Source organism: Eubalaena glacialis, chromosome 10 (genome assembly GCF_028564815.1).
Source record: "Eubalaena glacialis isolate mEubGla1 chromosome 10, mEubGla1.1.hap2.+ XY, whole genome shotgun sequence".
NCBI lineage: Eukaryota > Metazoa > Chordata > Mammalia > Artiodactyla > Balaenidae > Eubalaena > Eubalaena glacialis.
In genome coordinates, this window is record NC_083725.1 from 21,478,441 (window position 1) to 21,505,349 (window position 26,909).

The window sequence follows — 26,909 nt, forward strand, 5'->3', positions numbered from 1 at the left end:
TCACGGATATCACTACCATTAAGCAGCCCAATCAGATTCAACTGATCCAGGCTTAAAGCAAGTATGCCCTCATTAAAAACAACTCAGAGAGGCAAGAAATAATTTTGTTAAGGGTGAAAAGTGTGATCAAAGGCGTGAACTCAGGTCCACTGAAACAGATATGTGCTTTGGATGCAGACAGACCTGGATCCTTGCTATGCAAGCTGTGTACTTTTGGGAAATTTTTCTAATCTCAATATTCTGTGGGATAAAGGGGATTATAACACCTAGCTCCGGTGGCCGTGGTGACACTTAAACGAGATAATGCACTTAAAGCAGCTGCCAGGTCTGTGGCACGTGGTAGAGGCACAATCCAGGGACGGAGATGTTCGTTTCCCTCTCACTCCAAAAGCAGATGCATCCTGCCCAAGGCTAGGAGTGAGGCGCCTGGTGACAATTCCACAGGCAGGTGAGTGAGATGATTTGAACATTTCTGAAATGTTGGCCTAGATTGTGCTGGGTGTTGGACAATTCACAGAAGTAGAAAGGCCCGCTGCTCTCAGTGCTTTCACACTTGCAACTCGGGAGCCCACCTCCGTGCAGAGGGCTCTCCTCCCAACCTCCCGAAGGAGATCTGGATTCAACCTCACTTTCACCTCAGTTTTGACATGTTGCCACTTCCAACAAGGCCAGTTTCCTTACTGAAAGAAGTCCTTCCCCTGGGTAAAATCCCAACAGCTTCATTTGTTTAAATTCCCTTATTGGTCTTGCTAATGCCGGGTGTGGTTTTTCCTCATTGCGGAATATTGATAACACGCAAACCAGCACGGGAAAGGAAGGCAGCCGCCCGATTCCCTTGCTGCCCAGGGAATGATGCGTGGTACTGCCGGGTGGAGGAGGCGTAGCTGAGCCGAGAGGCACCACCGGCCCGGGCAGGGAGAGCGGAGCGGGGAGGTCGGGACCCCTGGGCTGGGCGCGAGGAGAGGCGGCGCGGGAACGTCCCGCGGCCGCAGTGGCCGGGCCAAGCCCGACAGGTTCCAGCAGCTCCCCTCACCCCTCCCCACGCCTCCCGGGTTTTCCCCTGGGTTCGGGGTTTCCTGTTTCAGTTCTCGGTGATCTCCAGCAGCAGGTGCTGGTTTGCCAACCTCGGCTCCAGACGAGGCGAAGGAGGAGAAGGAAAAGAGGAAAGGGGAGGAGGAAGCGGCGCAGCGGCTGCAGCTGCCGCTGCGGGCGGGCGAGGGACGAGGCGATAGCGGGAGATCCAGGCTCGCTCTCCCCGCGGAGCAGCGGCGCAGGCGGCGGGCCGAGCCGGGGTCCCGGCGTGTGGCCGGTGTGCGCGCAGGCGGCATGGGGGAGCCTCCCACTCGCCCCGCGCCCTAGCGGCGGCCAGAGGTTGAAGGAGAGGCGGCCGCCCGCCGGAGGGTCCCGGGGCGACCCCGCTTCCAGGGCATGTGGTGATGGCTGATGAGAAGAGACTGCAAGTAGGTTGAGCAACAGATCCGGGTGCGCGCGCGTGGGGGGTGCGAGTGGTGCCAGCCGGGGGAGGGGGCGCCGGGGCTGCGGCCGGCGGGGAGGGCGCGCGGGCTGGGCGCGCGGGCGCGGCGCCGAGCGGGGAGGGCCGAAGTGGCTGCTGTCGCTGCGGGCCCCGCCGCCGGCTCGCCGCTTCCTCGCGGGGCCGGCCATGCCGGGTAGCGGCCCCCAGGTTTGTCCCTCGGGAAGGGGGTGGAGGGGCGGACAGCGGCGACAGTGGCCCTGAGGGAGCCGGGCGAGGGGAGGGCCGCGGGCCGGGAGGCCGCGCCCGAGCGCCGGGCGGAGGGGCCGGGGCTGGGGCGGCCGCGCCGGCGGATCTCCAGGCCCAGGCGGGTCGGGCCGCTGGAAGTCGAGTCCCTGAGCCCCGGCTGCTCCCGGGGCTCGGGCGGGGTCGAGCGAAAGCCCAGCGCATCCTCCCGGGCGGCAGAGCCGGCCCCACCGGGGATCTCGGGCGAGGGGAGGCTGGTCTCTCCGGCCCCGCGGCCTAGGGCTTCGGTCCACTCCCGGCCGCCCCAGGGCACGGCCGCCGAACATGGAGGCGGACCCGGGCGCCCCGGATGGAAACGGACCCACAGTCCCGCTCCTGAGGCTCAGACCTCGCGCGCTGGGCGGTGGTGGGGGGGGGGGGGGGGTGAGGCAGCATCCGACAGCTCGGATCCAGCCCCAGCCATTAGCTTTTATTATCCATCCCTCCAGCCAAACCGCCTCCCCCAGGCGGGCCGTGGCGAAACCCCCTCTGCCCCCACCCCGTCCCTCCTGCACCCCTCACCCCTCAGTCTCCAGCCAAATTCCCATTTTCACCCTGCGTTCATTTAGCCGGACCGGTCCCCATGTTTAACTCCCTACAAAGAGGTGTTACAAATATAACTTGGAGAAATGAATCCCGCATTTCCTCCCTCAACTGTCTCGTCCTTCACCCCTTCAAGACCTTAAAAACAGCCTAAGCTTCCAAGTACTGATCACCCTAACTGGACTTCTTGCCGTTTGGGTAACCGTTAACAATCCTGGTTTGTGCTCTGTGTTTTGTGATAAAGAGAAGAAATACTAATCCAGATTTAGGGAAAGTTTTCCTGTTGGTTGCAAGAATGTGTTGGAATATCCCCAGGCCCGTGAGGCGCTTATTGATTCAGATTTTTTTTTTTTTTTAACCATCTTAGAATAGTTGCAGAGATACTTTGGGGCTCAGTATATTTAGAAATTTGGGGAAATTCATCAGTTCTTCACTTATTTCCTCATTTAGTTTTTCTAATGTATATTATAAACGGAAAACAGTGGATATGCCTCATACAAGTTTTTGGACCTTGGAGAACCACAAGAAGTAGGAATGTAATGTGTTATATATTTTTAAAAGTCTTAATATATTTAAGGTATGAGGATATGACTTCCATTTATTTAATCACATATGCAATTAATTTTAGTCGCAATTTCTCAATTTTGGTGTTATCTGTTGTTCGAATATAAGGATAGCTTCACCAAATATTTGTAAAATTGTCTTACTGTTGATAACCCCAGGAAGATGCTTATTTCAGACTTGCCTCTCTATTCACCTGCTTTCTTCCAATTTGGCATTTGGATTTTAAGTTACCTTAATCTGTCTACTTGAAGATACCTTAAACATCAGAATGGTCTAGTAACTGTGTATCTATGATTTGAAATGTTTGAGTATTTTTACTTAGTTTAACAATGGATTTTGCTTTCAAAGTAGGTTACATTTCTACCTCTAGCATCTGATCATCACACAAGTACTTAAACTCTATATGTAAAGTAAAATGAACTTTTAAACAAAACAACAACAAAAAAGAGGCCACTATTTTTTTAACCTGCTTTTAATAATGAAAGTCTAATGAAACTAGTTTATTATAATGGAAAATATTAAAGGATAGGAAACAGAAACTTGGAATGTTTGTATGCTGATGGAAGTTTTTATTAGTCATTTCCTTTTACTACATTTTTGTTTTAATTACTATACTAATAAAATTATCCTATTTTATATTACTGGTTTCTCTGGAGCTATGTTTTCATGGATTACATCTGCCAAATTGAACCCCAAGTGTTCAATGGATATAGTGTTTTTTAAGTATTTTTCTCATTCTACGACTGGGTTACCTTGTCTTCATTCTAGCACACCACAATGTTTTCTACATTAATTTTAATTACTGTAACAGATGTAAAAGTGTTGCTATCATTTTATAGTTTTTAATACCATTTTTATATCATTTTATACCCTTTTAGTGTTTTCCATTGCTTTTCTACATATATTCAAAAGAATTCTACTCTCATTCTTATTTGATAGCAGTTTTAAAGAAGCAAACGTAAGATTTTAAGTAGGAGGGTTTTTTTTTTTTATCATTTTAGTATTAGAATTAGAATGTAGGATTGTAAACTAATTGGCAGTTATTGCTCATGTGAGACTGGTAAACTTCTATTACCTCAGCAAATAATTATTTAGTATCAATCTAGGTGCTGTATAAGGACCCTGACCTCTAAAAGAAGAGAGATTATTAACAGAGAGCACATAAAGCTAGATGGAATATTCTAGGTGCCATAGGCAAAGAAGTAGGAAATTCAGGCACTGGGAAAGGTGACATGCCAGGCCTTAAAGGTGGGAGTCATTTCCAAATGAATACCCTGAGTCAAGGAAACCAAGGAGTAGGTGATCCAGTGTGTCAGGAGCATTCCCCGGATGATAGGAGTAGTGGATGATTAAGGCGGCAAAGATGGTTTCAAGGGTATAGTTTTTATTGGAAAGAGAAATATTAAGTAGGAAGGTCAGTGAATAACAGAAGCATATTAAATCAGGAATTCAAATTTAAACCTAAAATATCGTGATTCTGGGGTTCAAAAATACCAAATGTTCTTTAAAAAAATTTGTATTTTAAGTGCTGATATGCCTCCTGTATGATCATCTCTAGGTCCATCCATGTTGCTGCAAATGGCATTATTTCATTCTTGTTTTATGGCTGAGTAATATTCCATTGTATAAACATACCAGATCTTCTTTATCCATTCATCTGTTGATGGACATTTAGATTGCTTCCATGTCTTGGCTATTGTAAATAGTGCTGTAAGGAACATTGGGGGTGCATGTATTGCTTCGAATTATGGTTTTCTCCAGATATATGCCCAGGAGTGGGATTGTAGGATCATACAGTAGCTCTGTTTTTAGGTTTTTAAGGATCCTCCATACTGTTCTCCATAGTGACTGTACCGATTTACATTCCCACCATCAGTGTAAGAGGGTTCCTTTTTCTCCACACCCTCTCCAGCATTTATTATTTGTAGACTTTTTGATGATGGCCGTTCTGACGGGTGTGAGGTGATACCTCATTGTAGCTTTGATTTGCATTTCTCTAATAATTAGTGATGTTCAGCATCTTTTCATGTGCCTTTTGGCCATCTGTTTGTCTTCTTTGGATCTTCTACCCATTTTTTGATTGGGTTGTTTGTTTTTTTGATATTGAGCTGTATGAGCTGTTTATATATTTTGGAGATTAATCCCTTGTCGGTTACATCATTTGCAAATATTTTCTCCCATTCTGTAGGTTGTCTTTTCATTTACTTCATGGTTTCCTTTGCTGTGGCACACTGTATTTTGGATCCAGTGTCATAAAGATAACTTTCAGATCTGTGATGTGGAGATATTGATTCTCCATCTTTGGTTTTTATAGCTGACATAATAATAGCTATTGTGTACTGTGCACTGATGTGCTAATGTCATGCTTATGCTTGCTTTTATTATCTTTATTCTATAGATGAGGAAACTGAGACACAGAAAGTTTAAATAACTTGTCCAAAGTCATACATCTAGTAAATTGCAGAGGGAGTTTGAACCCCTGAGTCTGACTTTAAAACTCATGCCCTTAACCACTGGGCCATTCTGCCTTCCTGTGATACTATTTTTAGTTCTGTAAAAAGTGTGTCATTGTGTGTGTGTTCATATGTTGATACACATCGTTTCAAAATTAAGAGATGCATGATGATTCTTATGCCCAGTGAACTAGCATAAAGTAAAGCCCATAAGCAGATGTCTGAACACTCAAAGCATTCTGCCTTTAAGATAAATTATCAGATCTCTAAAGGTAGATAGGGAATAAAAATCCCAAGTTCTTCCTGCTTGCCTGGACATTATTCCCCTATACCCCCTCATATTTTGCCTGGCTCACATCTCATTATTCAGGCCTCAGCTTAGATCTCACTGGGTTTACTCCATTGTAGGTTAAGATTGATAATAGTAGGTGACACTTACTGCGCCAAGCACTGTTCTAAGTGCTCTACATATATTAATGCATCTAATACTTACTGCACTCCTATAAAGAAGTATTTCAATACTTTTTTTTTTCTGATAAGGAAACCAAACTACAGTGTGATTAAATAACTTGCTAGAGGTTTCACAGTTAATAATGGCAGAGCAGGTGTCCCAACTTAGGCTAAGTACCAAATATTAAGGTCTCTTTAACCTAATACATGTTAATAAATATATTATTGTGAGATTTAAACTATATAATAGAATCATCTCTCTTGGGAGTTTATAGAGCTTGGTGCCCCACCTTTCCATCCCCATTTAACATTCACTAAGGATTTTCTCATGACATTAAAAATATTTCAAACATTTTCTTCCTAAGAGCATATCATTTTACTTAATCATTCTCCTATTTCAGTTAGACATTTGTTTTCCCCCAGTATTTCAAAATCATAGTGCTTTAGTTGAACATCCCAGTAAATTTTTTTTTTTCTGCATCTGTGTTCTTAGGATGGATTCCTAGAAGTAATGATCAAAGAGAATAAGCTTTAAGGTCTTTGATGGCCAAAAAGTTTTCCAGAAAAGCTGTATTGGTACGTACACTTGTCAGAAAAGCGTGAGAAAGCTGATTTCATTCCATGTTTGAATGAACTATTAACTGTAAAATTTTTTGACAGTTTGTTAGATGAACATTAATATCTAATTTTAATGCTGACTTTTTTCTACTTATATTTTAAGATATTAAAGTAGGCAGGTTGATTAAGAAGAAGCAAAGAGAAAAGTAAAACCACCTGGAATCTTCTTACCCATAAATAACTTCTGTAAATATTTTGATACACTCTCCTATTTTTTATTCCTGTAGTTATACGTTACAGAATTTTTACTTGAGTTTTAAATTTAAAATACAAGCATTTTCTAATCACCCATCTTTAGGCAAAATTATTTGTTTACTCCCCTGTGTTTTCAAAATACTGTAAATCCCTCTATAACACTTGTATATTTGGTGATAGTTAACTGTTTCTTCTTTATTTCTTTTTTGCTTTCTGTGTCTCTGCTCTTCATCTATAAAACAGAAAAAAAAATACTAGCTAGGGCATAGATTTGTCATAAGGATTAACTGATAATACAAAATGTTTATAACAGTACCTTATACTGTGCCTAGGATCTTCTTTATCTTGTTTGTAGTCTTTAGGCAAGGACTCTTGTCTACACTGTTTTATCCCAAGTCTTCTACAGTGTTTAATACCTAGTAGATACTTCATGAATGTATTTTTATTGTTAAAGGCCATAAAGTATGTTCTTTAAATGGATCTGCTGATGTGGTAGGATGAACAAAAGTCAGTAGATGGTTACGAGAAGATCGCAGTAATCAGTAGAGCAAATAACACAATTGGTATACCCAAACATTTTAAAATTAACTTAGTATGTATGATGTGATTTCTTGAGTGGTCATATGCATTTACCCTTATCTACCCCACTTAGCTGGGGAAGGATATTATAAAGGCGAATTTCTAGAAGTTAGTCTTAAAGTCTTTCAAGAACAAAACATTTTAACTTTTAAATGGAAAAATTTATATACATGGATTATATTTTTCTACCTTCAAGTAACATGTAGCCTATAACTTCACTTATTATGAAGCATAATAATAGCTAACATTTATGGGGCACTAACTTTATGCCAGGTACAGTATTAAGCACTTTACTTACATTATCTAATTTAGTTTTACAACAGTTGTATAGCCTATCTTCCAGGTGATAGAACAGGGGTTATCCAGATTTCTGATTTATCCTATCTAAATAGCAATGCTTGTTTTGCTTTTTTTTTTAAAAAGATGGTGAGGACAGCAGAACTCAATGATTTCTGTTGGTTTATATTAATGATTTTTGGTCTTCTCTCCTTGCTGTTAGCTGTTCCTTGCTGACGTCACTTCTTCCCTCTAATTTGAAGAAGATAACTGCCATGGACTGTGAAACTGAATGACAACAGCTAATATTATGGCTAACATAAAAATATTTAGGCAGCAATTAAAGGCCTTTAGGACTCGCAAATTGTCTAGGTTGGAGAACTGAGAAATTGCACTTTCAGAGAGAGTAATTGGGGCCTCTAACAATCAGCTAGACCTGGGTTTGAATCCCAGCTCTGTCCTTTACTGGCTGTGACCTTAGACAAAACTCAATTTCTCTTTGATTTCTTGTACTTTGCAAGTTGTTTTTACTGATTTAAGCTAATGAGTATAAAAGTGCCTGGCACATAGAAGGCAGTGAATGTTATTATAAAATGACTTAGCAGTATTCACTGAATTGATTAGACAGAGATTTTGTTTGTTTGTTTTATTTTTCTGTCTACTTATTCACTGGCTCTTAATTGTGTTCTGGGTAATTGGGATTACCAGTTGAAAAATACCTAAAAAATCAAGTTTACTGTTATTGCTTTTAATATGTCAGTTTATATTTTAGGTTTTTCAAAGGGCTTTCAAATTTATTACCTCATGTCATTTAGGGTGAAGCTAAAATTAGTTTATGTTCTTTGTTCTTAGTCATCTACTCATTTCCTATTCAAAATTACGTGGGCTTAATTTTATCCTTATTCTGTGACTTAGTCTGTTTCAAATCTTGGCTTTTACTTTATAATTTATTTTTATTATTTTGTATACTTATAGGGAGCAGTTTTCCCATATAATTGAGGCTGCCTCCTCATTGTTGACTTAGACGTTTTTTAAGTCATCGTTTCTTTGAATTGCCCCACTGAGTTGGCGATTTTATGTCTTAGATACTTCTTGGAATTTTGCTGTAATTGTAAATGATTAGTACAGATCTAAAATGCTGGAAGTGTGCAATAAATTATCTATTTTGATAAAGTAAGCATTATTTCTATTTTTGCTAAGATAGAAAAATGCCTTAAGTAACATAAAAATTGTGGTCATAAAGTATGTTAAAATTAGCAATATCATGCATAGGAAAAAATAGTTTTAAATAGGAGAGAGGTTTTCCAAAGTGCATTTCTATTATTTTGACTACTTCATTTTATCTTTTAAAATTAAATTTTGAGTTAAATATTTTAACATATTTATTTTATCACATTTTTAAAATAGAGAAAAAGTAAAAGTGATAGTGAAAAATCATCTATAATTATCCCCTAGAGATAACTTAAAGTTTTGGTAATGTTTTCATTTTTTTTTAATCTCCTAGTCAATATAAACACATCCTTTAAAAAATTTGTATGCATATGTAGTTTTGTTTCTTGCTGTTCATTCAATATACCATGTTTTCCTGTATCATTAAATATCCTTTTAAAAGATTATTTTTATTGGCTGAATGGCATTCAACACATTCAAATACTGCAATTTAATCAAGCTCATATTGTTGAGTATTTAGAGTATGACCAATATTTTTATTGTTATAGTGAACAGTGTGATAAATGTCCATGTATATAGATCTTTGTACACATTGATGAATATATTTTAAACAAATTCCTAGATGTGATCATGCAAATTGCCCTCTAGAAAAGTTGCACCAATTTATATTTATATTCTTAGAAATGCATGTGTGTCGCTCTCTGCACCCATCACAGTTTCCCTACACAGCCTGTCTTTGTTAATTTGATAAACAAGAATGACATAATAGTGCTAAGAAGCTCCTTCAGTAGAGTCAGAGAGATTGAGTTTGAGTTCCTGTTCTGACGCTTGTGTGATCGTGGACAAATTTCCTATATTTTCCTAAGCCTCAGTTTCTTTGTGAAATTGTGATGATAGTACCTATTATCATGGTAATATCATATAATATCATGGTTGTGGCTATTAACCAATAATGTACATTGAAGTATAAGCCCTTGAGAGATGTTAGCTATCATTATTAATTATGAATGAGATTTCACCTCATTATATTCTATACTTGGTATGCCTATATTTTATACCTCGTAGTGGGTGGTATAAAGGAAAGTTAGTCAATTTTAAATAACCATCTTTTATGTACCGTTAGTTACATTGTAGGACTTAGTTCCAATACTTTTTCAGTTGACTCTCTTGATTTTCAGGATATATTATAAGTGACCCCCAAATAATATAAATTTTTAAAAATATTTCAACTTTTTTTTCTTATCTTATTGCATTGTTTGAAACCATAGAACAGTGTTTATTAATAGTAGGCATTTGAGCTTATTTCTGATTTCACTGGGTCTTTCTCCCTGTTATTTCATTTTTTAAATGCCAATGGCTATTGTTTCCTGACATAGGTGTCCCCTGCTTATATACACATATTCCTGAAAATATCTATAAAAGCTAAATGTGAGAAACTTGAAAATAGATTTATATATTATGGGAGAATTCCCTTAAATTGTTAAATTCCTAAGTATCTTTTAGGCACATCTTCAAAAATATATTTTCAGCATTTGACTCATGTTCTCTTCTTTTTAAATTGAACATACAGTCAGTCAGTTTAAATAAGGCTTAAATGTCAGTAAGGCTGAAATTTTGCTGCTTTCAACCCACTTAATGATTCCATCCTTGTCTCAGTGATACAGACTTTGAGACCCACTTTACTTTTCACCATTGTCTGCTATTACATTATATTTATAAAATACTAGTTAAAGTAAATGAAACAAATTTGCCCCTTGGAATAAAACCCTTATTCAAATAAAGTCTTAGGGTCATAGTCCCAGAGCCCTCCTTACTCAGCTTCTGAGGCATCTTTCAGAAAACTGTTTAAAAATGACTAAAAAAAGATTCAAATAATGTACAAATCACAAATATGACAGTGCTACTGAAACTGAAGTTTTCAGAGGCTAGCAGAAAACCCACCTTGTGATATCGTAAGGTTTTTATTAAATAATTTTTGTACCAAAGTCCTGATTTAGCATGTTTTAAAAAGTGATTAAGTATAGCAACATATACTACGTGAAGATATGGTATTCACAGATCTAGGTAGTGTCTTTCTATTGTTGGGTTACTAAAATTTGGATCCTGGACTCTCTTCTTTTTTGTACAGTTTTCCATCCATGCAAAACTATATTTTTAAATACCATCTACATGCTAATGACTACCAAATTTTTATCTCCAATACTGACTTCTCTCTTTTACCCAGCTGTCTTGGGACAGCTCTACTTGGATAGCTATTAGTATCTGAAACAAAATTAGCTAAAACAGAATTTTTGTCCTTCCAAATCTGTCCCTTTCCAAGTCTTCCCCACTTTAATAAATGTTACTACCATCTTCTCAGCTGCTCACACCAAAGATCTAGAAGTTCTTGATTCTTTATGTCTCTTTCATCTTCCACACCCATCCAATGCAAGAGTCTTTAATCAATACTTATGATTAAATGAAAACAATGTTCAATATTAGAAAAATCTATTATCATAGAATGAAATCTACTGGTTAAATGTGTATTGTTATAATTTGAATATACTATTTAACTTACCTTTCTTATATTTAGAACTTTTGTATAAAGTATAAGTAAGATTATACATATATTTGATTAGTTTTGGTGCCATCTTTGTTAGGTTTTGTCATAATTAGGCCAGCCTCAGAAACCAGTTGGGATGCTTTACATGTTCTTAGGTGCCCTAGAATAATCTCAGTAACAAAGGATTTTGCCAGAACACACCCATAGAAAAAATAGGTATAGCATTCTTTGTCAGGAATGGAATAGAGGGTATAAATCTTTAACAAAGTTTTTATTTCTTCCATGGTTATTCACTTACAACCTTTTCTTAAGTCGGCTTCAATTATGGATTCTTATTTACTGGCATAAAGATTTATGCAAAGAATCCCTTCCATTTCATTGAACATTATATTTGTATTGTTATATATTTGTAGAGTTCCTCAACCTCTTGGTCACATTTTTAGGAAGTTATTCACTTATTAATTTATTCATTCATTCATATTTAGAACCAGCTCTCCATTATATTAACCATTTCTACATTTTTTTGCTTCCTAATTTACTTATTTATGCTTTTAATTTTATTACTTTGTCTACCTTTATTTTGGCTTGTTTGCTTATTTTAACCTTTCTAATTTAAATGTTTAATTCATTTATTTCTTTTTTCTATTAAATACATTTACACCATTAATTTTTTCATTGAGTATCAATTTGGCCACATCCCATAGGTTATAATTCTATTGTCATCCATTTTTAATGTCCATAATTTTATTTTTTATTTTTCTTTAACTGCAGGGTTATTTGGAAGAGAGTTTTAATGTACAGATATTGGGGGTTTTAGGGTTTAAAAATAATTTTTTTTTTGTTATCAGATGCTGACTTCTCATTTTTGTGTCTCATAGTCAGAGTATGCTTCCATTCTCTATGTTTGAGTTTTTCCTAAATGCCTTGAAAAAGTTGGTCAGTCGAGTGTAAATGTCCTCTGTATCTTATATTTGAAGTCAAGAAGTCCCTAGTGAATTACTCTGTGAGTACTTCAGATAAGGGCCATTTTAATTGTTGTTGCTGTTGTTGATTAAATACCCATATACCCTGGAGTTTAATGCCATCATCATCAGTTAAGGCCTGTGGATAAAAGAAGTAAATCTAAAGCTTTAGATTGTCAGGGCTTTTTGTCATCTTTGTGTAAGGATAGGATGGTGTAACTTTCAAAATAAGCTGATTTCTAAGTTTGTTTGAAAAGTATTTGAGTTCCTTAAATGGGGCATCTCTGCCTGCAGATCTCTACACCTCTTGGCCCTCGTGTGCTCCCTTCTGTGTGTGTTCTAGGATTTCCTGGGGTTGGAAGTTGAGCCAGCAGCTCTGTTTTTCCATGGGCCCTACTATGCTCTTTACCAGTTTATAGTATTTCAGGGTGCATCTTTCAAATACTCTCACCCCCAAAATTGTAAAGCTTTGGAAATAAAAATTAGTTCTTCTTTCCTGACCTGTTTGTGGATGGGATGAATAAATTGGCCAAGAGAGATGGCAGAATTATAGAAAATACTCCACATTCTTTAAAATGTATGGTGGACAATTCTAGTGATCCCTTTAAGTAAGAAAAACAAAATGCTTTAAATTGCTGCTCTTTTATTTCCCATTAAGTTCTCTATTTTTCAGTGTTCTTTCAGGTCTTTTGATTACATTAAATAGAGGCTCTGCTTGGTCCTTAGGTCTTTAATCCCTCCCTTTTAAATAAGAACCTCAGTAGGGAATCAGAGGCAGCTAATGTTTGAAGTCAAATACAGATCCACAAATTAGAAAATTTTTCTGTACTAGGAGAGAGACTAGGTTTAGAGTATAGGTAGTATAAGTGTGATTTTTTTTTTAACACCTTTATTCAGCATAGTAATTTAAGTCCCTTACTTCATTCAGGATGTCACCAGTTGCTTGATTCTAGGTGTTTATTAATTAATTAATTTATTTATTTATTTTTGGCTGCGTTGGGTCTTCGTTTCTGTGCGAGGGCTTTCTCTAGTTGCGGCGAGCAGGGGCCACTCATCGCGGTGCGCGGGCCTCTCACTATCGCGGCCTCTCTTGTTGTGGAGCACAGGCTCCAGACGCGCAGGCTCAGTAGTTTGTGGCTCACGGGCCCAGTCGCTCCGCGGCGTGTGGGATCTTCCCAGACCAGGGCTCGAACCCGTGTGCCCTGCATTGACAGGCAGATTCTCAACCACTGCGCCACCAGGGAAGCCCTATAAGTGTGATTTTGGAAAAAAAAAAAAAACATCAGGAGTTAGCTTATAAGAAAAAATTTCACAAAATTAATTCTGTGAGTTTGGTTGATGTAGAAAATTTTACTGCTAGCCTAGGTGGCTGGGAAGCACGTGCCAGGTTGACAGCTGCAACTTAGTTTCTAGACCATCCCATGCTGGGAGAGCACCTGAGTGAAGATGTGGCAGGTAGAGAAAACACTTTGGAATTCCTGAGTGATAGCCAGAAGCCAGAATGCCAATTTGGCAAGAGTGCTACCAGGTGCTGAGTCTTGGGCCTGAGCATTCCTCAAAACAACAGGTAGATCATAAATGTTTATTTCCCACTTTGATAGCAAATGAGTACTTAAGTTTCATGTGCATTTTAATAGATTGAATACTATTTTATGATAAACACCTAATATAAGCTAATCCAGTTCAACATGGATTTATATTTGATCAAAATCCTGAAATAATTTTCTTCTCAATGTGTGCTAACCTCTTCCGCAACTTTTTGTATTATCTCTTAAAAAAATAATCAGAATTAGAAGATAAAATAAAACAATCATTTATTTTAGAAATACTGGGTCTAGGGACTTCCCTGGTGGTCCAGTGGTTAAGACTTTGTGCTTCCACTGCAGGGGGCATGGCTTAATCCCTGGTTGGGGAACTAAGATCCCACATGCCAGCATGGCATGGCCAAAAAAAAAAAAAAAAAAAAAGAAATACTGGGTCTAAAGACTGATTAATTTGTTTTATTGCTAAATCTTTGCTTCCCAATAAAGTAACTTTTTGCTTACCAAACCCAAAGGCTTAAGAATCTCTTCCAAGAGTGAGAAATGCGGTAAGTTGGTTCTGTCCTCCCTGCACCCCCTTCTCTCCATGCACATGTGTGCGCATGCACACACAGTGCAGAGGAGGAAAGGTGCCGACAAGGAAGGAGGTCCAGAGACCAGGATTACGCTAAGATTCTTATATTTAAAAATCTTTCATCAATCGTTTTATCTAAATAAATAGTCACTTGGTTTAACAAGCCATCCTTAGAGTATCCATTGTACTTACGCCCCTTCCTCAAGAATCTTTCACACTTAAATATTTAATAATTACTTTAATCATATAAACATCACAGTACCCTCACTTGATCTTTCTTCTGGAGTTTTGATTTTTGCGGGAAGGGAGACTGGACGGAGCAACTAGGATGGGAGTATCTAGACGGCCAAATGGCAGCATTAAGCCTCTAGGTATCTTGAGAGCTGGGAAAGAAGACTGACGATGCATTAGAAAAGGAGGCAGAAGAGTAACAGGAACGCCCTTCCTGCTCCTGCACATTGGCAGTTCCGTGCCGGCGGTGCTTGTCCTCGCCTTTCACTCTTCACCCCCAGTCAGTCCTGGCCCTCTGGGTCTTGTGGAGGCTGGGAAAGGACTGCAGGGTTGAGGGTGGTAGGCTGGTTAATTTTGACCGAGAATTAGAGGCTAAAGTAGAGCCAACGTTTGCCTCATTGAACCAGCTCTGTTTTCCCAATTCACTGCTATTCCTTCTTTTTTTTCCTCTAAGTTATTGTCCTTTTATTTATTCCCAGTTTTTCATTCATACATAGGTGGGCATACCTTTTTTCTCTCCTGCCCCATTAAATCCATTCTCCTGGTTTAAAGTTCTTAAAAGAAAGAAAAAAAAAACCTTACCCTCCCTACCCACCAAAATATCTTTCTATATCTTATTCCTTTCCTGCCAAACTTATTAAAAGAATACATATGCTGTCATCTCTTCTTCAGCACACACTTACTCCTTAACTGGGAATTTTTAGCCTGTGTTCTGTGTTTCCCCAAAGGGTCCATGGATAGAATTTGGGCATTCTGTGATGCTGAATGGGAAAAAATGTATGTATTTATATTCATATCCTCTGATTGAAATTTACCATTTCCCTCAATTATGAATGTAAGCAACAAGTCCAATTTTAATAACAGCATATATGACTGTGTCATCCATAGAAATCATAAATGTTCCCCTATCATGTTATGGTTGAAGTAAATACTCTGAAATATCATTTTTACTTTTAACTACTTCAAAATCATGGTAGTTATTAGGTCTGCTGCTGCATCTTATTTTAATGTGTTAATAAAAGGCATATATTTTACTCTATCACATTTTTACATATTTTGATGACCATTTTAATATAATTGGCTTCTTTGTAATGCAGTCTCTGTTTTTACTTTATGCATTTAAAAGCATTACTTCGAAAAGAGGTGTATAGCCTTCATTAGACTGAGAAAGGATCTATGGCATAAAAACTTGGTTAGGAGCAGCTGCCTGTTCACACCCCACCTGTCTTCATGTCTCCGAAAAAGCTCCCTCAGTGGTCACTAATCACCTTTACCCAATGTCCTCAGTCATTCTGCAGTGTATCTGTATCATTTGATACCATCAGTTATTTTTTGTTACTCCTTCCTCTTTTGTCTTTAGCATCAAATCCTTACTGGACCCATTGGCTCATCCTAGAAAATATCTCATATTTGTTTCTTTTTTCCTGCATAACTTTAGATACCAGTCACCTTTTGCTTAGACCATTATGTATTATAATACCTTCCTAACTTGTCTTCTTTGAGTTTCTTGCCCCCTCAAACCTAGTAGAGCTGGAATTACCATACTAAAATGTAGTTAGAAACACATCATTCACATTCTCAGAAACTTTCAGTGGTTCCCCATTACCTTTCTTTTTTTTTATCGATAATTTTAATTTTTATTTTATATTATAGTTGATTTAATTACCTTTCTAAAATGTGGGTAGAAATACACCATTCCCTTTTTCAAAAACCTTCAGTAGTTTCCCAGTAACAAAGTTGAAACACTAGTATGGCATTCAAGACTTTCCATGAACTAACCACATCCTAACTTTCTAGCCTCTTCTACAGCAGTATTAATCTCACAATATTCTGTATATTTTATCATCTTTCATGTCTCTGGGCCTTTGATCCTGTTTTCTCTGGGCAAAAATCCTTTCTTTCCCTACCTTACCCCACTCCCCGTCTTGCCCTACCACAGACACATACACCATAGTATATATAGGAATGTGTCATCGTCATCGTTCTGTTCTCAGCTTATATGTTGCCTCTCAGAACCTTCTCCAATCTGAGCCAATGTCTTTGTCTCTTGTATTCTATGATATATCACTATTAATAGCATTAATTTTGACATGCGCTATATTGTATAGGTATTCATCTATCTGGTTTCTTTAGTAAATTTATATTCCTTAGGGTAGCAACTGTATTCATGTTTGTACCCTCTCTCATCTTCTTCACTCAATGTCACTTTCTCATAGTAGGCATTCAAATAAATGTTTCTTGAGTGAATACATGAATTCATTGAATACTGGCTTAACCTCTGATTTAGCTTGATTGGGTGACCATGGACCAGGCTGCTGTTGTCCTGCGTTTCATCAGAGTATTACTTTTAAAATGTATTAGTTGTACACATTTTAAAATAGAATTTGATCACCTAGCTAACATCTGTAAAAATGCCGTAAGAACTAAATTACTCCGTATTTAATGATATTACTATCAAGAAAATAGATTCCTAAGTCATAGGATTTTTTTTCATAAAAGATTTGTTAAATAATTATTTAAGGGAGAAAATTATTTTGGCTTTAATTTTTTGATAGTAACTTACAGATCTTAAGGGAAAGCTAATTCTGAAAAGTATACTAATTTATTACTTTATTAAAAGTTAATGAGATTATGAGAGAGGTGGGAGCTGATGGCTGATCTTTGTCTACAGCCATTTATTTTAAAATAATTTGCACAGTCCACCATCTATATTGCTAAACTGAAAGAAGTATTTTCTCATTTTCCATAAGAAAAACCTTTGTTTCCTTTCAGGTGCTTGTTATAATTTCTTCTAATTTTACTTCCATTTTCTCCCACATCCCTTCACTTCTGCCCACCATCAGATCAATGTATTTCTGCTAAATTACTGATTCCCAGCCATTTTTATACTCATGTTCCTTACTAAGCTTTCTACCATTATCTTCTTTTTTGAATATTTTTTTCCTCCAGTTTTATCAAGATATAATTGACATACAGCATTGTATATATTTAAGGTGCACAGCATAGAGATTTGACTTACATACATCAAGAAATGCTTATCACAGTAAGTTTAGTGAACATCCATTATCTCATATAGATATAAAATTTAAAAATTAGAAAAAAAAATCTTTCCTTGTGATGAGAACTCTTAGGATTTACTCTCTTAACAACTTTCACACATAATGTACAGCAGTGTTCATTATCTGTATCATGTTGTACGTATTACATCCCTAGTACTTATTTCTCTTATAACTGGGAGTCTGTGCCTTTTGACCACCTTCATCCAATTCCCCCTCCCCCCACCCCCTGCCTCTAGTAACCACAAATCTGATCTCTTTCTATTTTTTGTTTGTTTGTTTGTTTGTTTTTGAAGTATAATTGACCTACAACACAATGTTAGTTCCTGTTACACAACATTGTGATTTGATATTTCTATACTTTTCAAAACAATCACCAGGATAAGTCTAGTTATGATGTGTCAGCATACAAAGATACTCATAGTTATTGATACTATTGTCTTCTAATTATCCTTATTAGCCGAAGTATTCCATGACACTTAAATCTTGAGTAGTTTTTCTTACAAAAAAGGATAGGTATGTTTGGCTTTTCCAAACTAAATGTCATTCCCCTTTCCCTCTGAGAAACATTGTTCTAAATTATTTTATTAATTTAACAAAATTCATTTTCTGAGAACATGAACAAAGACAGAACTTTAGAATTATATTAATGAGAACATAAAATAATGAAAATCAGGTTTTCTATTTTTTTGTACTGAAATTTCACTTTAGTATAAACTTTTAAGATAATACTTAATATTTACTATGTGCCAAACACTGTTCTAAGTTATTATATATATTACAACTGTGTGCTGTTGGTGTTGTTATTATCCCCATTTTATGGTTGAAGAAACTGAGACACAGCAGTTGTGTAATTTGTCCAGGATATTTGGATACTTTTTGGGAGAGGGTGTGTTATGGTGTTGGTTCTTATATCCATAAATTATAAGATCTCTCTCTTGCTCATCCTCTTTTCTTTGGACCCCATGCTGGAGTAAACTCTACCCTAGAACTTACAGTAAGGGGTCAGGTACACGTTTCAGAATACCAGTAAATCAGATATTAGAAATAGTGCTGCCTGTATAGGAACACATGGCCCAGTCTGGTCTAATTCCCTTTGGTACGTGGGGCAATTGGTTTGTCATTGAGAAAAAGTTTGGATGGAATACCATATCCCTTTTCTAACATCAGCAAAATAGTGGTACCCAAATGTGGCAAAGCAAATAAAGAAAATGACAAGCCAGTCTTATGATTATTGATGTAAAAATTCCTAGGGAAATACCAGCATATACAGTATAATCCTCCAAAATGTAATCATGTTTCTATATTAGTAAATCTGTTAATATAGTTCACAATATTAGTAACTCAAAGAAGGAATTTTATGATCATCTTAATATATCATTTTAATGCCATATACATTTTTAATTTTTTTCTTAAATCTTTCATGTAGGAGGAAAACATATTTCTATAAGTGACTTTTTAAAGGCTACATATTGTGTGGTGTGTAAATGTATAGTTGTATATAAACATATAATTACGTACAGCTAACACTTCCTGAGTGCATACTGTGTGCCTGGCACTGTTCCAGATGTCAAGTGTTTTACATGTATTAGCTCATTAAATTTCAAAACAACTATTTATATGTGTGTGTGTGTGTGTGTATGTGTATATATATATTTTTTTTAACAGATGAGGCATGAGGAGGTAAATTTGCCCAATGTGATAGCTGTGTATGTTTTATATGTATGTGTGTACAACCTAACCAGCCATCAATATAATGCTTAATAATAAAACACTAGACACATTCCCATTAATATCAGGAATGACACAAAATAACCACTGTTAACATTACAATGTAATTAGACAAAAGTATGAAGCAAGAGATGTAAAAATTGGTAAGGAAGAGGCAATCTGATGATTTTACATTATTATATATGCCTGGAAAACACAAGCGCCTCAGTGAAACACTAATAGAAACATTGAGTTCACTGAGATACCTAGTTCACTAAAGTTTTATGTACAAGAATAAAAATAATTATTTTTTAGACACCAACAATAACTAGTTAGAAAATATAAGGGAAGAGAAAAACCTCCATTCACAGCAAGAACAAAAGCAAAATATCTTAAGACAAGTTTAAAAAGAAATTTATAAGCCCCCTAGAAAGAAATCTAGGAACTGTATTGAAAGAGGAAATTTCAATCAATTATTCTTGATTAAACAATATAGTAAATCAGTAGTGCTTTTTAAGCAAGTATTACTACAACACAATCTCCATCGAACTCCCAACAGCAGCTTTTCCGTTAAAACTTGTCAAACTAATTCTTAAGTAGCTGGAAGCATATACATGCAAAAGATTCTCTATGATTCCCACGCTGTGTAAAGTTTTGAGGTGCGTTGCCCTTCAAAGCTCTGCATGACATGGCTTGTCTTGACCTTGACCTTTCTGACCTCATTTGCTGACTCCTCCCCTTGCTCACTTGCCGCCGGCCATACTGGCCGCCTTGCTGTCCTGTGAACGCTCTCATCTCAGGGCTTTGTACTCAACCCTCCCTCCTCCTGTTACACATTCCTTTCACTTCATTTAGGTATCTGCACAAATACCACCCTATCATAAAGGGCTCCCCTGATTAAAAGTTTCTCTATAGCATTTACCATCACCTGACGTGTATTTACTGTTTACATTCTCTCCCTCTGTGAGTTTGGTGAGAGAAGAGACTGGCTTTGTTCTTGCTGTATCCCCAGCACCTGGCACCTAGGAGGTGCCCGTTTGCTGAATGAAACTGGCATTAAAAATTACAGGTAAGATCACTAAGAGTTCTGAAGAGAGGATGAAATTACAGTCAATCTTGTTTTTCTTGAACAGTTTACCCTTGAACATCACAGGCATTAGGGGCACCGACCCTCTGTGCAGTCAGAAATCCGAGTATAACTTCACAGTCGGCCCTCCTTATCCAGGGTTCTGCATCCCCAGATCACCAACCAAGAATCACATAGTCCTTATGTATCTGTTGAAAAAAATCCACATATAACTGGACCCCTGCAGTTCAAACCCACTGTTGTTCAAGGGGCAACTGTAGTTATGTTCTATAAAGTCACTGCAAATACTGAACCATTGCTTCTAGAGGAAATACGGGATTAGGTTCCTGCAAGCCTCCGGTCAGAACATTTTCATGGACCAATCAATACCTAACCTTGTTGTACATGCAGTACTGTTTAGAGACACTTTATTAAATATGTACTGTTGATTCATTAACACTGAACTCACAGCCAACAGCACTGTAACTTGTGCCTGAACAAAGCTTACCTAACACGCATATTTCTCCACAAGGCTCATCACAGACTTCTTGCACTTAGATAGCACTTCAGCACTAGACTTGGGGGCCATTTAAACAGCAAATTCACCAACAGAAAGCACAAAAATGCAAAAATCATAGCACTAACAAGCCCTTTTTAGGACACTTGTTTCAGCATGAGGGCTTTGTTCAGCCTCCGCTGGAATGCCTGTCTGGCAACTCAAATGTTCCGCCTCTCTGCACATGCACGTGGCCGTGGGGCGACTGTAAAGCACCGTGAGGATTTATTGGGGTTACAAATAAATTTTAGTGAGTAGGCAAATTTGCAAGTACAGAATCCACAGATAACGAGGACCAACTATACATCATTTTTTCAATAAATATTTATTGCGTTTCTGCTATGTGCCATGCTCCCAGAGTTATTTACCACTCAGACATTTATCAAGTCCTAACCTTATGCCAGGCCCTGTGCAAAACTCAGATAATCCAAAGATAAGTTTAACAGTGTTCCGGGAAAGGTTTCATGGCAGAGTTGGGGTTTTAGCTGAATCTTCAATACCAATAGATAAGATTTTAACCTGTGGAACTATGGAGAAAGGTATTTTAGATGAAAGAATCTTAAACTTGGCTATACATTAGAATCACCCAGACCAATAAATAAATAAATAAATAAACATCTCCAGGGATGAAACTCTTACACCAGTATATTTTAAACCTCCCCAGAGGATTCCAGTGTGCAACCAAATTAAGAGAACCACTGCTTTAAATCCTCATGTTTGGCTGGAGTGTAGGTTATGTGAAGGGACGTAAAGAACAAATAAATCTGGAAAAGAGATTTTGGCCCAGTTTTTGGAATGCTATCATTTAGCACATATTTATTAAGCACCTGCTGTTTGCCAGGCACTCTGCTAGTTGCTGGAGATACAGCAGAAAACAAAACACAAGAATCTCTGGCCTGTTAAGAGTTTATAGTTGAATTGTTTTAGCAGCTGTTTAGGATGATTCATAGTCTAGATTTAACTTATAGTATATGATGATTTGCATTTAGAAGGAATCTTGTCCTAAATGCTCAGAATTCTAAATTTAATGTCTAAATTACTATATCATCCTCTGATATGAATAGAACTCTGTAAAGAAAAATTGTGTTGTGAACTTCTGTGCTAATTTGACTGAGCGTTTTCTAACACAACCATTCATTTTGTTAGCCTCTCAAAGTTTTTCAGTTTCTTGCACACTGGGACAATTGTCTAAAATCAGTAGAATGAGGACCATTGGAAGGACTAACTCAAGCATTTCATTTTCTCATCTTATAGGAGTTGGTATGTAAGGAACTATTATCTGTCTTGATTATTAGCAAGAATTTATACTTAGATCAAATCTATAATTAACAAAGAACTTTTATTGGGTCATAATTTGCTGTATACCATGTTTTATATATTTTTTCCTGAGTTCCTTTACATTTAATGTACCATTACACTGTCTTCTAGACCATTAGCAAGAACAGAGATCGCTAATAATAGAGTCCTCTTTTAATTCTGTCTGATACAATTATTCTTTATAGCCTGAATCTGTCAATTTCACTTAAACTTTTGGTCAAGAAGTTTTGAGTTAGTTTGCTAAATAGAGTTATTTAATACCCGAAGAAGAATAAGACATGCACCGTCCTCAGCTGGTACACTCAGCCTGAGATGACATGATGTGCACACATGAGCACGTGCAGGTGGGAAGTGAGGGGTGCTGTCAGGAGTGAGAGGTACAGTGCTGTGGCATCAAAAGGAGAGATGGGTTGAGTTCTGACTAGGCTTGGAAAATGATGTTGTAAATCTTATTATTGTCAGAGACAAAGTGCCATTTAACTACCATCCAGCTGTGTTATAATGCAGAGGATGTGTCTTACATATATTTTATATAAAATTACACAGTTTTGGTCAGCTTTTCCTCAGTTTCAGTGGTACTTAATATAACTGTGTTTTGTTAACGTGGATGATATCATGTGCTTTATACTTCTTTTAAGATCATCTATGTCCTTTTTTCCTCACGAATTTTCTCTATCCTGCTCCGCCACACATTAGCTGCTTTAGCAACCTAGTACATCAGCATTTTGGATGTCATTTGTATTCTCTGAGCTTTTCTAAAATTTCTCATTCCTTGAGTATTTACAAGTTTTATAGGAATTGAAGATCATCTTTTTAAAAGACTTGCTTGTTTATTTGAATTTTTAAAAATACTAAATGGGGGGAATTTCCTGGCAGTCCACTGGTTAGGACTTGGCGCTTTCACTGCTGTACGCCCCCATTGATCCCTGGTCAGGGAACTTAAATCCCGCAAGCTGCCAAAAAAAAAAAAAAAAAAAAAAAAAAATACTAAATGGGAAGCTAATCATTGGGAAATATTTGAAAATATAACCCAAATAATGATATGGGTTATATTGTCACTTAAAGTGACTATAGAAATGTTTCTTTGTTTTTAGACCACTGAGAAGAAATACTGTTTTTGTGGATTTCCTATTTGTCTCTGAACCCTGGAGAGAATTGAAAGATATCTGCTCTTAGTGATATGGCACTGAAATATTTTTATAATCAAACCCTAAGAATTTTGACTTGAAGAAGCATTATCTTCTTTCTTTGTCACAGAATTGTTTCTTTTTTTTTTTTAACTCTATCCCTTCATACGTATTTTTTAAGTGGTCTGTTGAGTTAATTTATGTAAGTCTTTTCATCACCTTTTTTTTCCTTAATAGTTCTTTATAACAAAACTTATTATTATTGAATATTGTTTGAGGGGGTCTTTTTCCTGCCTTAGTTCTGAACCAATTGAGAAATAAAGGAGCCAGGTAGATGGACATCAAAATAGCAGCTCTTTTTTTGATGGAGCTATTGCGAACATGACTTAAGAGCACAGCATAAAGGACTTAGCAACATTGAACCCCCAAATTAGAAAGATGTAGTCATCCAATCTCAGGCAGTGCTGGAGAGCAAAGCAACTGTGTGCTGTCTGCACCTGGGCAGATCCCAAGAGAAATGTGCAGAGGAAAGGGCTGCACTTTGCTTACACAACTCCTCTTCCCAGACTTACCCCTCAGATAAGTCATCCTCAAGTGAGGCGGAAGAGGCCAGAGCGTTACTCCAAGGGATGCCACTCTAGTTAGGAAATTGAAGCCAGAGAAGGAGACTGCAGGAAAAGACCTCTCATCCCTGCCAGGCTTGAGCTCACTCAATTTCACAGCTGCCTTGAATGTTGAAAGCAACCCCAGTGGCAGAGCCAGGGCTACAGGAACATTGCAAATCACTGCGGGCTCTTTGATAAGCTCACCCTGTCACAAAGAGAAATAAAAACTAGCAGGGAGCATTTTGTTCATATGAATGCCTGCATTCAAATTTGCTGGAGCCTGTTTTTTACTGGTCCTGTTTTTCACTCAGATGTCTTCTAGATAGCAACACACTGCTGGGTACCATATAGGTTTTTTTTGCTGTGTGTATTATCAAAGATTAAATGGATCTGCCCTCAAGAAGCTTACAGCCTGGTTCATAAATAAGTGTTATATTGTGCAGCACAGACTATTAATGTTATAGAAATTCAATAAAATCCAGACTGGTCCAAGAAGATTTTTATGGAAAAATAAGCCTTGAGCTGGGCTTAGAACAACAGATGTGATCTGGGTAGGTGAGGCTGTGCAAGAGAACACTTGGGTGAAGGGATGGTTGTTTCAGCATCTGTGACTTCACTTTTGCTATTCCTTCACCTTAATTGAAGTGGGAAAGAAGAATACAGGGCTACAGGAGCCCCGGTTATAAGAATCTTGAAAACAGAGCAGAGGACCAGAGATGTGATCTGCTGAGATTTTTTTAAACCTAAGCATGGTGTCATTGAAAATTACTTTGGCAGGGATGTACTTAGGGGGTATTCAAGGAAGGAGATAAATTAAGAAATGAAAGTAATCTAAGCCTAAGGAAATGAAATATATTAAAGCTCTCATGCCCATCTGATTTACTAGATATAATAACTTTCAGAGGGTAGAGTTAGTGCCTGATTGATTTTGCTCCTTTCTTTTACACCATGTGTATAAATTAGGTTTTTGGTTGGTTGGGTTTTTTTTTTTTAATCAAAAATAATGAGAGCTTTTGGTTAAAAATTTAACCTTTCAATCTTCTGGGGACAATTGGGAAAATTTGATTTAATAATCTTACTTATATGGAGGTGTTTTAGTATGAAAAGAATTGTAGATTGAAGGAGAACGAATCCATATTAGGAGAAAGGTACCAGGAAGGCGGCTTGGATCACTGCTGACAAAGAGAATTGATTCCAACACTAACATCAAAACCCACATGTTTCACATTCATACCTCAGCAAGCAGTTGAATTTTCAAATGTTAGAAAAGCCCTTGACATTGACAGATTTTAGTGTTATCACTAAAACCACACTGTCATAACTGCGCCCCGTGCTCAGTCATTTATTGCAGTGACCCAGACAGCCCAGTACAGCTGTTTGCATTTTCTCTGCAGTGGGAAGTGGACCAGGGCCATGTGACTAAGAAAGGCAGGCAAGGGCCTCTTTTCACCTACAGATGTTTTAATGTGCTTAACGTTATCCAATACTAGCAACCAAGATAGTCTAAATACCACAGCAGGATCTGATTAGCTTTTTCAGATCACTGCCTTTATTTGCTGTTTGCAAAAAAGCTTAATCCAGTGCTAGGGATCAGGCTTCCTGCTGAGCTCTTGGGTAGTTTTCTCTCATTCTTTGTGTTCACAGTGGCAGGAATTAGTGAGAAGATTCCTCCTCCTCCTGAATTAAAGCTATAAAGTAGTAACTATAGTAGCAAAGGGGTAAAAAGAAGAAAGAAAGCCCAAGGGAAAGAGGGACTGTCTATTCATACTAAAGAGTGTCTTTTTTATATACAAAAAGGAAAAGATTTTAATGTAAATTCATAAATATTGACCTCGCTATCTCTAGTCAGTACATAGCTTAAGTTTTATTAGGTTTTAGTTGTAACTACTTTGCATGAATATATGTCATATTTTTCATCTTAATCTTATTTAATCAAACTCAGTTTTGCTAGAAGTACATTTACTAACCATACTAGTGGCTTGATTTATCTTTCTTACTTTTTTCAGAGTTGATGATACCTTTTTACTCATGAAATTAAAAAAAAAAAAAATTACTACCACACCAACAAAAAAAAGAAAAATTCTAACTTGATTTCTGTGATGTTCATATGCTTACTCAAGACATAAAATTTGAACTCTGTGTAATTCACATTATACTTCGCAATAAACTATAATATTAGAAATGCTTTATCTTGATCTTTTGTGGGCTTCTGGAATTAGGCTATGGGTGTAACTATTGCAAAAACATTACTGTAACCTTGGCAGAAAAAGAATAGTTCTTCCTTTAGAAATTAGTTTGGCATTCAGAATCTAATAATTACATTTAGTTTAAAAATACTTTCACAGATTTTTAAATTTTCTAACATTTTTGGAATAACATACTTTCATGGAATATTAAGCTCTTTTTGAGGAAAAATATCTATAGACAAATGGTGATCTACAAATACCATACTTTGTATTTTAGTTTTCTTTCTGGAAACAGCAATAATTTTTAGGCTTTTAGTAGGCATAAGGAATGTTTTCAGTGAGGTAACTGAAAAATTTTAACCATTTAGAGTAGATTTCTCTCTTATTTTGTAAATAGAGTACCTCTCATTTACATTTGACTGGGCACAATAAGGACATGCCCAAGAGTCCCAACCAATATTAACTTTTTTTCCAAGTATTGTCACATGATCCTAAATGCGAGTAGCCTCTGTTTTTGTGTGTGAGAAGAGAGACTGATTTAGATTGTTTGAGATTGTTTGGGGTGCTTTAACCAAATTTTATACCTTTAGGGTACTTGATTATATAATGGGAAAGCCCAGGCTCTGCATAAATCAGCCTATCTCAGAAAATTGTATTTTAAGAGGAGCTTTTTCCTTCACTCTTTTAATTTGCACTGGAATGAAAAGGGGAGACCTGTGTGTGTGTGTGGTGTTTAAATTTTGATTGAATTTCCATAATCAGAGGTCACTCAAGATACAATTTATGCAGCTCTCAAAAGCAAGTAGTCCATAATATTATAAATACTGTAGTC

The 26,909-nt window shown here is 37.4% G+C and overlaps 1 protein-coding gene across 1 annotated transcript in view; it reads left to right on the forward strand.

Moving 5' to 3' along the window:
* The first annotated feature begins 1,602 nt into the window (after nucleotides 1–1,602).
* ZC3H12C (zinc finger CCCH-type containing 12C) overlaps nucleotides 1,603–26,909 on the forward strand; it is a 62,107-nt gene continuing 36,800 nt past the window's right edge. Inside the window, exon 1 of the mRNA XM_061202545.1 lies at nucleotides 1,603–1,681. Within this exon, the coding sequence (XP_061058528.1) occupies nucleotides 1,661–1,681 (21 nt within the window). The 5' untranslated portion in view covers nucleotides 1,603–1,660. The remainder of the gene's footprint in view (nucleotides 1,682–26,909) is intronic.